Source organism: Typopeltis vanoorti, chromosome 4 (genome assembly GCF_054136105.1).
Source record: "Typopeltis vanoorti isolate ZY-2024b chromosome 4, IOZ_Tvanoo_1.0, whole genome shotgun sequence".
Taxonomy (NCBI): Eukaryota; Metazoa; Arthropoda; class Arachnida; order Uropygi; family Thelyphonidae; genus Typopeltis; species Typopeltis vanoorti.
This window is the reverse complement of record NC_143552.1, coordinates 59515282-59528709: the sequence shown is the minus strand read 5'-3', so window position 1 is coordinate 59528709 and position 13428 is coordinate 59515282. Positions and strand designations below refer to the sequence as shown.

Below are 13428 nucleotides of genomic sequence, written 5' to 3'. Positions count from 1 at the left end.
AAGCAGTGCCATGGCATAAAGATTTGTAAGGGAAGGATGTTCACTGTACATGGGGAATAGTCAAGGGGCATCTGGAAGAATTAATATCACACTGTAAAGCCAAGGTTGGGAGAGCAAATCAGGTAGGAGAGAGAGAGAGAGAGAGAGAGAGAGATTGGTAGTATCTTTAAGCATGAGCCTCAAAAACAGAAAATGTTGTGGAGAGCATATAAGGAGAAAGGACGGCTAATTTACGAACAAGAGAGTCAGCAAAGAAAGGTGACAGCATGATAAATAATGCAAAATCAGATTATGAGAAGAAATTAGCTGAGCAGGCCAAAGGAACTCTGAAACAGTTCTTTTTTATGTGGCAAGTAAGAGGAAAAATGATTATGGAAGGATAACTATGAGTGATGATGGTAGAGAGGTGACATAAGCAGACAAAATTATTGTTGAAATACTGAATGACCACTTTGCAAAAGGTATATCATTGATATCATTATGGAAGATGTAGCATGGACTGATGTGAGAAGAGGTTGATGAATTAGAGGTACTAAGGACATTGCAGAATCTGAATGCAATGCAGCGAATGCAGGGGAACTGGCCATGCCTTTGACAAGACTGTTTAAGTCTCGGCTCTATTCAAGTCTCAAGAGAGTGGCAGGATGACAAAATAACTCCTTTGCATAAAGGAGGATTCTAAATCTGTGGAAGTAAATTATAGACCAATCAGTATCTCAGGATTGGTGGTAAAAGTACTGAAAAAGTTGGTCAAAAAGAGACTTCAGGAATGGATAAATAAGAATATGATACTCTATAAGGTGTAGCATGGGGGCTTTTGTAAGGGTCAGTCATGCCTCAGTAATCTATTAACTTTTTTTATAATAGAGTGCATTGAGTTGGATAAAGGGAATGGTGACATGATTCTGCTAGATTTTGCAAAGGCATTTGATGGAATACTGCATGGAACTGTTACACAAGCTGCAACATATTGGGATAGATATGAAACTGGTGATATGGATACAAGGGTGGCTTGTGGATGGATACCAAAAACTAGTATATGGAGGAGCAGAATCCAGGAGAAGGCAGGTGATGTGCCGCAGGGCTCTGTGTTTGGATCACTGCTATTTCATTTGTACATAAATGATATAGGAAGCAACTTGAAGGGAGATATTCAGTGCTTGCTGATGATGCAAAGTTGGGTATCAAAGTTATACAGAGAGCTTGCAGAATGATTTAAATAAAAGGCTGGCAGCATGAACAAAATATAATGGATGTCAATTTAATGTGGAAAAGTATAAAATTATGCATTTTGGGATAAAAAGCTGCATACTACATTGAGGGAACTGTACTCATGGAAATTGAAGACAGGGATTTGGAGGTAATAGATCGAGAATTTACGTTTAGAAGATATATTGCTAATTTAGCCAGGATAGCTCACAGGATACTTAGTTACTGAAGAACACACTAACAAGCAGAGATAAGGGAATTATCATTTCTCTTTATAAAGCCTTGATATGACTTCATTTGAATTACTGGACTCAGGTCTGGTCACCTGAGTCTCTTGGGAGGGGATGAGGCAGAGAGGATCCAGAGGCGAGCAACCAAGATGGTGAGTAGTCCGTGAAATGCTCCTTATGAGATAATGATAAGATTTGTGTGTTTAAAAAAAAAGCTGGTCAACAGGCAAAAAAAAAAAAAAAAAAAGGAGAGGGATATGATAGAAACATTTAAGATAAAGAATTTTATCTTAAATTTTTCTATCATATCAGATACAAAGGAAATACACTATGTTGACAGAAGTATTTGGAAACCTAATTGTGGTCAAAAAAAATGCATTTTAATTACATTTCTAGTACCAAGTGGGACCATCTTTGGCCTAAATGACAGCAACTATCCTTTGGGGCATGCTTTCGACCAATTTCTGATAGATCACAACAGGAATATTCTTCCATTCCTTGCACAAAAGTATCCCCATTGCTGATGCTGACTATTGTAGTCTAGAGTGAATTGAGCATTCAAATTTGCCCAAAAGATGTTTAATGGGTTTGAGGTCTGGACGTTTAGTCGGTCAGTCCAACATTTCACTATTGTTTTGTGGAAACCAGGACACACAGTGCAGTATGGCATGGAGCATTGTTGCGCTGAAACACGCAAGGGTCACTGTTGTACATCCACAGTGTCAGAAGCATGAAGTTGTTCAGGATGTCCAGGTAGCCATCAGATGTTATGGTTTTGGGCATGTCTACCCAATCCAACTAATACTATTACCGAGCCTCCATAGTTGGAATGATGCAGTCCTGCTGGAACTGTTCTCCAGATGCAAACATGCCCATCAGAGTGAAACTTTTGGAAGCGTGATTCGTTGCTCCACAGAACCCTTTTCCAATAATTTAAGATCCAAGAATAGTGCAAAAGAAACCAGTCCAAATGTTGATTGGTGTTGGGAGTAGGGGAGGGGTTCGAAGTGTGGCTTGTTTGCAGCAGCTTGGGTGTGGTACCCTAAAATATGTAACTGTCTCTGGAGAGTTCTAGTGCTGACATGTCCCTGCAGCATTTTCCAGGTTGACTGCAAGGTCAGCTGCTGATGATGTGATGCTGAAACATTCTGAGACAGAACTCGTCGTTTTGGTCAGTGAGTGTTGGTGGCCTCCCATGTGTTTTCCTGCTGTGGTAGCACCATCAACTTTCCATCCACAAATGACATAAGCAATGGTGGATTTAAGTATAGGGTAGCAATGTCACAAACAGAAAGATCATTGATGTGACATTCCAACTATTATCCCCCCGCCCCCAGCTGAAAGTCTGTCAGTTCAGATGAATGTGGCATCTTGACATCGAGTACAGTGCAAAACATGCAGCACATCCCACTTTTTTATTACCAGACTTACGAAAACACTCCTGGAATATTTGCATGTGGTACGATCCGAAATCTGCATGGCACGTAAGGTGTCCAAATACTTTTTTCAACAGTGTATTTCAGCACTTGGCTAGAGGGGTAGGACAAAAAGTTAATCCCTGGAAGTGAGGACTAGATTTCTTGCTTGGAGAGTGAATGAAATGAATGGCTTGCCAGATTGTGAGTGCTTTGCCTATTATTGGTTTCAAGGAGAGGTACAAGAGATATTGTGATGATAGTAAGTGTATAACCTTATATTTTTTTTAAGGTTATTCGCTTCAGGTTGAAAAGGTTGCATATGGTGTATCATATTGATGGTATTGGCTTGTAGAAATTGATGAGGCTAGGAACTTCAGGATAATGGTGGACAAAGAGTTAAATTTAAAAGGGCATATTGCAAAAGTTGGTAAAATAACTCAATGAATTACTTGGATGTTGAAAAAAATGCTAACAAGTAAAGATAAGGAAATTATTATATCTCTTTATAAGGCTATGATTCAGCAACATCTTGAGTACTGCACATAGATTTGGTCACTTGGGTTTCTTGGGGGACTAGGAAGTGATCAAAAATATTCAAAGACAAGTGACCAAAATGGTGACAGTCTGTGGGATAATCCTTATGAGGATAAGTTGAAGGTTTGTGGGTTATAAAGTTTAGTTGATAGGCAGAAAATAGGGGACATGATAGAAACTTTTAAGATATTAAAGGGGTTTCATAAAATTCATGTAAGTGAAATTTTTCAATATATTACAAATAGTCAGAGAACTAACGGTCATCTATGGAAGTTGTGTAAGAGTGTGGTTAGTAGGGATGTGCAGACCATATTTTTTGCATGGAGAGTAGAATGGATTGCCAGAATTGGTTGCGAGTTCCCTGATGGTGAATGGATTCAAGGAGAGGTATGATAGGATTTGTGTGTATGGCAGTTGATCTGGTATCCCACGATGAGTCTCTGGACTCCATGGAGATGCCATAAATAATAACAATAATAATAGCTTGGATCTTCCACAATGAGTCTTCGGAAGCCATGGAGGTGCCCGTGTAATAATAATAATAGTAATAACAAACTAAGACAGACAATCTCAACAATATATTATTATTTTATGGAAAATCAAATCATGATTTCATTTTTCCCAACATTGGCCCAAATTTAGATAATTTTTTTAATACTCTAAACCAGGGCTGTCCAACCTTAGGTAATCTGAGGGCCGCATTAAAAAAAAATTTATCCGAGAGCCGCATCGCAATGCGTATCTAGTAATTTGGTGAACAGCAGCGACACAACCATGAAAGCTGAACAAACGAACAACATTAATTGCACACTAATCGCGCACTCACGTTCCCCGTAAGCCCCTGGAGCATGCGCATTGAAACAAAACAGTGTAAGAATGCTTCTTTGACACATCTGATATTTGAAAAACAGGTGGGCATATAGTGATGTAAAAACACCAAATAAAATTACCAACATCAGGATTATCAATTAGTGATAGGATTAAAATATCTAATATGCATTCGATTAAAACTGTTATTGTATTTTTTTGCTCATGAAAATCAAAATCCACAGGCGGGCTGCACAAAATCTTACTGCAGACCACATGTGGCCCGCGAGCAGTGCTTTGGACAGCCCTGGAAATTCTTCCAGCAGAATGCATGACTGCTGGAAGAATTACAGCAGTCATGCATTCTGTGAATGAGATTTATCATATATTACAGTCAACTCTCACTATAGCAAATACAATTATAGCATATTAATGGAAATCCAATACAGCAAATCATCCATTAAATGAACTACTCCATTCGACCCTACAAGTTTGTTGTAGTGAGTAACTATATTCTATTTGGAATATCCAATAACTGAAATCTAACATATACATACCAATAATATGAAAGAAGGATAATTGCTGGGAAAGAGATTACAAGTTGCAATTTTCTCCATTCTCGGAAAAAATAAGCAGCAAGACCAAGCAATAATTCGCCAACAGCAAAAACCACTTGTAACAAATTAGCACAGAGAACTCGTTTTGATGTTCCTATAAACTCTATAGCTGAAAATGAAAGTTGAAATCATAAATTAAAAGGACAAAAGTAAATGGTAAAACTGTTTTCTAATCACTAACATATGAAACTATTAACATATGAAATTAGATCTATGAAATAACAGATATATTTCAATGAAACATGACTACCAACAGTCAAGTTCTGAAGACAAGAACAAGACATATTTATTTTGCTATGATAAAGGAAAAAAAAATCCTTTAACAGTATAACAATTTATTACAAATAAGTGTAAATTATTTAAGACCAGTGAGAATGTACCACATTTTTAATTCATAGAGATGAGAGTGGCATTAAAAAACTAATCCTTGATTTAAGTGAAATACTAGGACTTTAATTCTCTCTTTTCCACTATAATTTTAATTGTACCTATTAATCATTTGATATAATAAAGTGATGTCTATGTATTATGTTTACTGGATATTGTATTCTGTTTGAATCTAATGAAACATTAGTAGCTTAAGTTTGTACTGTTAAAATGTTATAAAGCTTTTTCAACTTATCAATTAATAATAATAATAAAAAAATTATTGCACCAAAATGAAAATGGTGAAAATGACATGTCTGTCATTCTGGAATAAATGAAAGTATAGCATTTAGACTATTCATATTTGGTCTTTATATACTGAAATAAACACAAAAACTTATTCTGATTATAAGACCATCGGTTTAATACACATACGTACAAGAATGTCGACTAGTTTCACTAGCACATTGTCTAGCTTTGTCAAGACTAAAAAGGTGAAAGAAAATAATAAATGCAAAAAAACAAAAGAATACAGTAAACCGTTAACAACATTAGGCAACCAAATTTGACAACTCGTGTGACAATGTATGCATGAAGCGAGATGTTTCAGTCATTATTGTGAATATGTGTTACATAATTTTTAGCGTACTGTAGTTCCACTATACTTAATGAATTAATCAGATTTTTCCATGTATCTTTCAATACTGCTCCTTGATTTCTGTTCAGGTTATTACCTATTCGTAGGACCACTGCTGCTTCTTTGAAAATTCGGCATCTGTAATCATCCTCTATATGTGGCATTGAGCTGTTTTCCCAATCTATTGCGTGGTTAGAAGTTGAGAAGTGATGCACCAAACCTGAGGTATCTGACCTGTTGTGATTTACATCTCCAACATGTTCTTTCTGTCTAATCTCCAGGCTTCTTGAATTTTGGCCTATGTAGGAAAGTCCACAAGTGCGTGGTATTCTGTAAACCCCTGTATTTGAAAAAAGGAACATTGTCTTTAGGGGATCTTAAAAACTGTCTAATGGTTGCAGTCAGTCTAAACACAACTCTGATGTTGTAAGGCTTCAACATTCTAGCAATTTTAGTGGAGACTGAACCAACATAGGGGATGACAATGTACTGAGTTGCTATCCTTTGTTGTTGGAGATTATTTTTAGAAAGCAATTTGTTGATTATGTTTAGAGGACAACCGTTTTGAGAAAGCAATTTCGATATTTGAGAAAGTTCTGTACATACATCTTGTTCGTCTGTGACTATGTTTTGGGGTCTATTTCATAACATGGATGATGATGATTGGAAGTAAAATGCAGCCGTCCAGTATCTGTTGGTTTTCTATATATAGTAAGCTCAATATTATCATTCTCTTGTCGTTTGACCAGTATATCTAAAAAAGGAAGTTGTTGATTGTTTACCAATTCTAAAGTAAATTTGATTTTGTTGTGACACGAGTTGATTTTATTTAGGAACACATGTATGCTTTCTACTTTTTCTTTCCAAATGATAAAAACATCATCTACATATCTCCACCAGACCGATGGTTTGGGAACAATGTTGGTTAGAATTTCCTTTTCTAATTTCTCCATGAACAAGTCTGCATATGGTGGTGACAGGGGACTGCCCATGGCTAGACCTTTCAATTGTTGATAAACGATGTTGTTGACTTTAAAAAAATTGGAATTCAGGCAGTGTTGGAAAAGTTGTGTGATATCCCTGGGAAAGAGAACTTTTATAATGTCTATGACCTCCTCAACTGGAGCATTTGTAAATAAGGAGACCACATCTAGACTGGCCATTATGTCTGCTTTTGATAGTTTAATGTTCTTGAGTTTCTCAACAAAGTGTTGAGAGTTCCTTAAATAACTCTGATTGTCTGATTTTTCCTTTTAGTAGGTTGGCAAGATGTTTGGCTAGTAGATATGTGGGGGAGGATCTGCCATCAACTATAGGAGGAACTTCTTCTTTATGCACTTTGGGTGCACCAAAAAGGCGAGATGTTATTGGATGTGAAGATTTTAGTTTTCTTTTTAACTCTTCAAGCCAACTATTCATATTATGAATTAGAAGGTTTGTCTTGTTATGTGACATGTTATGTTATTGGTCATGGTTGGATTAAATATTTTATACGTGAAATGGTCCAATAGTAAATTGTTGATCCTACTAATATAATCTCTGGAGTTCAAGATGACTGTGGAGTTCCCTTTGTCCACTTTAGCAATTATTATATCTTTGTTCCTTTGTAAGTTCCGAATAGCCTTTCTATCATAGGGAGTGGTATTTAGTTTGGGTGGTTTTGCTATGGCAAGGATGATTGTGCTTTGGAATCTAATAACATTAGCTATAGCCTTCAAGAGAGGATAAAGACCTTTTTTTTTTCAATACCACAAATGAAGTCCATTTTTGGTATGTGGCTAGGAGCAATTGAAAAGTTGGTCATATTTGATGGTCTTATAATCAGAATAAGTTTTTGTAATATGAAAGTATAGTATGTTACCATATTCCATGATACTGGGTAAATGTGGGCCCAAGGGTATGTTGAAATGCACATGCATGAATGACCAAAGAATCAGAAAAAAAAAGAGAGGAGTTTTGACAATGTCAGCTTGACTTGGCCAAAAATGATTTGCATCAGCAAGACCTGGTTGCCAAAGAATGATATAATTACAGGAATAGAATGTAACAGATATGGTATTTTCAGGGAAGATAAAGAAAATAGGACAAAGGAGGGTATTAATGATAGCTGGAGAACTTCAACCAGCAAAAATAGAAGTTAAGGAAGATTATAGATCTGAGGGAAATGGTTCATTTGAGACTATCCGGTATGAGATAGAGAACAATAAGGCAAAATAGATCACACTGTTGAGCAGAGCGATACATAGAGCAAAGCGGCAGCTGGAGCGTATGCACAAATGTTACTTGTACCTGCCAATAAAAAAAAGTATGATAGGAAAAATAAGAGTATGATTGTTAACATAAACAAAATGAAGGAGCGAGTGCTGTATGGAGATTCGTTAGTACGAGGTGTGATAGTAGAGAATTTGACAAAATCGTACCAACCTGGTGCGACCATTAAGGATGTAAGTGAGTCTATTAGAGAGCAAAAGGAAAGGGTGAAAGAAATGATAGTTGTGGCAGGTACGAATGATTTGAAAGGAGATAAAATGGAAATGATAGAGGACCTGAATGAATTGTTTGAGGTAGCAAAAGAAAAGAGTGAGAGAGTTAGGATGATTAGTCTTTTGCCACGGTATGACAGTGAAGAGTTTAGAAGGAGGGCCATAATTGCAAATGACTTTGTGTGCGTTATGCATGACGAGTGGTGTGGAATTTGTGGAAGTGTGGAGTGAATTCGATGGGCGAAAGGATCTATATAAGATGGATGGTTTACATTTGAATGGATTCGGTGTAAGGAGACTTGAGAAAGTGTTGTTGAATGAAGTGGATGTTCAGAATCAGGGAAACTAGATTTATTAAGGGGTGGGGGAAGTAGATATGCACACCTTAGGGAGGCAGTTCAGTGTATGAATGAGTATAATATGCCCGAGTGAATAAGAACAACAAATCAGAATGGGATAGTTAGTATAAGGCATCAAGGTAGGAATGGAGCCAACGAAGGTCAGCAATTCATGTATTCTAATACTAGGAGTGTCAGGAACAAGAAGGAAGAATTTTTGGCCTTGGTTGGCTCTTTCTGGCCACAGGTTATTGGCATTAGTGAAACATGGCTGACAGAAGATGATATAGTTAGCGGGATAGAATGTGCAGAGTGCGTTCAGAGAGAATAAAATGGGGGGGTATTATTGATGATAGCTGATGAGCTGCAGCCAAGGAAAATAGAAGTTGAATTGCAGGATAGAGAAAAGAGCACATTTGAGGCCATTTGGTGTGAGATTGAGGCTAGCAGAACAAAATATACAATTGGGTGCTGCTATAGACTAGGTGGTGGAGATAGTATGCATAAGCAAATAGAAGAAATGAGTGGAAGGAGAGTAATTATTATGGGAGATTTCAAGGTAGCGTTGATTGGAGGGAGGAGAAGAGACATGGGAGGAAGGAATTGGATTTTATGCGGTTATTATGGGATAACTATTTGTGACAGCATGTAATGGAAAATACTAGGGGTCAGAGAGAGTGCTTGACTAGTAATTGCATTGGAGGATCTGACTGTAATGAATATGACCACATTGCCACCAATTGGTGAGAGTGATCATAGAGTCTTAACTTGGGAGGTGGCTAAAGGTGTGGAATTTACAATTAAGACAGGGTACATGTGGAATTATCGAGCTGGTAAATATGACAAGCTTAGGAATTTGATTGGTTCAGTGCCATGGCATATAAAATTGCAAGGGCTGGATGTTGATAGTGCATGGGAGGCGGTTAAGAAGTGTTTGCAGGAGGCAATGGCTGACTGTATACCTAGAGTCCGAATAATAAATCAAGTAGGGATTAAATGGATGAATAACACCATTAAGCTTGAGCTGAAAAAAAAAAAAACTGTGGAGGGAATTTAAGGAGAAAGGTAACCTGCAGGCACATGAATGGTATAAAGCCTAGGCCAGAAGGTTAACAAGTGGTAAGAAAAGCAAAAGCGGATTATGAAAGAACATTAGCCATGCAGGCTAAAGAGAATCCCAAACAGATTTTTCGATATGTTGCAAGTAAAAGAAAAAAATATATATGGCAGAATGATTTTAAAGAATGCCGATGGTAGGGAGGTAATCAAATCAGTTGATATAGTAGAATTACTGAGTGAGCACTTTGCAAGAGTATATCATCCTGATGGTGACATTACAGAAATGGAAGAACCAACATGATTCTTCAATGAACCAACACAATTCCCGTATAAGCCAACAGCTTATATAGGAATTGTGGTGAATGAAGTGGAGGTGAATAGTCTATTACAAAACCTCAATGTCAATTTATCTGCAGGATTGGATGGTATATCAGCTCGTGTCGTACGAGAAGCGGCTAAAGAATTGTCAGTGCTTTTGACCATTTTGTTTAATTTGAGTCTGGGTTAGTCCCAAGGGGGTAGAAAGAGGGGAAAATAGTTCCACTGCATAAAGGAGGTTCCAAGACTGCTGTTGAAAATTACCGACCGATCAGCATATCAGGAATTGTTGTCAAGGTCTTGGAAAAAATAGTCAAGAAAAAAAAAATAGGATTGGATAGATGAAAATGGAATACTGTATGGGGGACAACATGGTTTTGTGAAGGGTAGATCATGCCTCAGTAACTTGCTCACGTTTTATAACACAGTGACCGCTGAACTGGATAAGGGTAATGGGTTTACAGTGATTCTACTGGACCTTGTTAAGGCCTTTGAAAGGATACCACATGGAATTCTAATCAGTAAACTGCAGCATATGGGGATGAATATAGGGTTGGTGAGATGGATAGGAGGGTGGTTGATGGAGAGATATCAGAGAGTGGTTTTTTCAGGAGTAGCGTCCAAAAGACGGCCTGTGACTAGTAGTGTGCCGCAGGGTTCTGTTCATGGATCACTACTTTTCAATTTGTTCATTAACAATATAGGAAAGAATCTGAGAGGAAGTGTTCACTTGTTTGCTGATGATACAAAGTTGGGCAATGCAATAGTGAATGCACATGATGTCAAAATTTTGCAAGATGATTTGGATAGTTTGGAGGACTGGGCTAAGGAAAATTGACTTCAATTTCATGTGGCAAAGTGTAAGGTTATGCATTTTGGGGTGAAAAGATTAGCAGCATGATATCACATTGGTGGAACTGTACTCCAGGAGGCTGATGAGGCTAGGGATTTGGGAGTGTTGGTGGATAGGGAGTTGAAGTTTAGAGACACATTGCAAAAGTGGCTAAATCAGCTCATCAAATCACTTGGTTGCTGAAAAATACTTTAACAAGCAGAGACAAACAGGTTATTGTTCCTCTGTATCGAGCCTTGATAAGATCCCATCTAGACTACTGTGCCCAGATATGGGCGGCAGGGTTTCTTCTCGATGGGGAGGAAGTGGAGAGGATCCAGAGACGAGTGATCAAGATAACAGCAGGACTATGGAATGAACCTTACGGGAACAGGTTGAAGATTTGTGGACTGCAGAAATTGGTTGATAGGCGAAAAAGGGGTGATATGATTGAGACATTCAAATTACTGAAGGGTTTCTATAAGATTAATTCAGAAGATATTTTTGAGAATAGGACTGGTAGTGGGAGGACTAGGGGCCATCCATGGAAGCTTGGTAAGAATGTGGTTAGCAAGGGTGTTAGAGCTAGATTTTTTACTTGGAGAGTGGTAAATGAGTGGAATAATCTGCCAGAGTCTCTGTTGTGGATGCCATGACTATAAATGATTCAAGATGAAGTATGATATATACTGTGTGAATGTTAAATAGTTGTTCTTCACATGATGTTGGGCCTCCCTCAATGAGTCTAAGGACTCCTTGGAGCTGCCCATAATAATAATATTGTCGGTTGCTACCATAGACCTCGAGGTCTAGAAGAAAATGTGGATGACATGCACAGCAGATTAGCACAATGAGTACAGGCCAAACTATTATCATGGATGGAATATTCTAGCTACATGAAATGGATTCAGCTAAAATGGAATGAATGTTCATTAGTGCATGTGAAGTGGTTCAAGGATTGTTTGAGTGAGGCAGTATCATTCTGCATACCTAATGTTAGGAGAATAAATCGAGTAGAGATAAAGTGGATGAGCAGCAGTAGAAAGTAGGAGCTGCAAAAAAAGAAAGCATTGTGGAAGGAATATAAACAAGAAATCAGCATGCTCATGAGCAAAATAAAGCACAAGCAAGAAGATTAACTAGTATGGTAAGAAAGGCTAAAACAGATTTTGAGAGAAAGTTAGTTAAGCAAGTAAAAAGTAAATACAAAAGAGTGCTTTTGCTATGTAGTAAGTAAGAGAAAGAATGAATATGGAAAGATGACTTTATTCAGTTCAAATATTAGGAAAGTGAGAGAAGCAGAAGAAACAGTTTAGTTACTAAGTGACCCCTTTGTAAAGGTATATCATCCAGGTGGTGACTTTGCAGTTAATGTGACAGAGACTGATGTAAGAATTGAGGTAGATGAAATGGAGGTACTCAATATATTGAAAAATATCAATGTGAATATAGCAGCGGGCATGGACATTATGTTAGTTCATGTGCTACAAAGAATGTGCAAGTGAACTACCAATGCCCCTTTGATAAAGTTTTTTATTAACCTAAGTCTCAGTTCTGGCAAGGTTCCAAGGGAGCAGAAAGAGGGTAAGATGTTGAAAGTTTTTCCAATTCGTTATATTATAAATTCAAGATGAAAGAAATTATATTCTTGGTTTAATCCTTTATCCAAATGTAAGCAAACAAAGTTTGCACCTGAAGTCATTTCAGGACTGGACAACGCGTATATAGATGCTAATGACTCCACATCACTTGCTTAGTATTCCACAATGCAAAGCACATATCCTTACGAATATGTATAATGCTATGCATTATGGGAAGAAACCTTCAACATCTATCTCTAATCTAGAGTATTTTAGTAATAAGGTGCAACACCTTTTGGCTATTTGTATATGGAAATATGACTTCTGCATTACTTCAATCTTCTGTATCACTTCTGAGTGATACCAAGGCAAGTGATGCTAAGTGATATTAAAGAAACTGAAGTTATTAGCCTCTATATATGAGTTGCTTAGTCATGAAGTTACTTCACAGGCAAACTTTGTTTGCTTATGCTTGGATAAAGGATTAAACCAAGAATATAATTTCTTGGCATCTTTAATTTATAGAAAAAGAGTAAGTTAGTTCCATTACATAAAGGTGGCCCCAAGACAGAAGTAGAAAATCATAGACCAATTACTTTCTCTGGAGTGGTAGTTAAAAGTAAAATTCAGAAATGAGTGGATATGAATATGATACTCTCTATAATAAATTACTGTCTCAGTAATTCATTCACATTTTATAATGAGGTGACAATGGAATTAGATAAAGGAAATGGCTTGATAACTAATATTTAAGGAATTGACAGCGTATACTAGAAATATAGATTAAATAAACTTTAATATATACTTTCCGATATTTCGGCGAACATCACGTTGCCATCTTCTTGGGAACTTACTACAAGGACACATGCACACAAGTACTAATAACAGCAAATGAGACTGAAGCTAGGAAGCTAGCGTTTTCCTAAAGTCCTGATGGTGCCCTCTGGTGGGCTATATTGGTAGTTCTTGGCCTTTGGGATGACGTTCTTCTGATAAAAGT

General features: G+C 37.3%; 1 protein-coding gene across 1 annotated transcript in view; it reads right to left on the bottom strand.

Moving 5' to 3' along the window:
• The window catches only part of LOC150107348 (organic cation transporter protein-like), a 313584-nt gene that overhangs the window by 226569 nt on the left and 73587 nt on the right, over window positions 1–13428 (bottom strand). The window contains exon 5 of the mRNA XM_090391822.1: window positions 4756–4924. Within this exon, the coding sequence (XP_090247948.1) occupies window positions 4756–4924 (169 nt within the window). The remainder of the gene's footprint in view (window positions 1–4755; window positions 4925–13428) is intronic.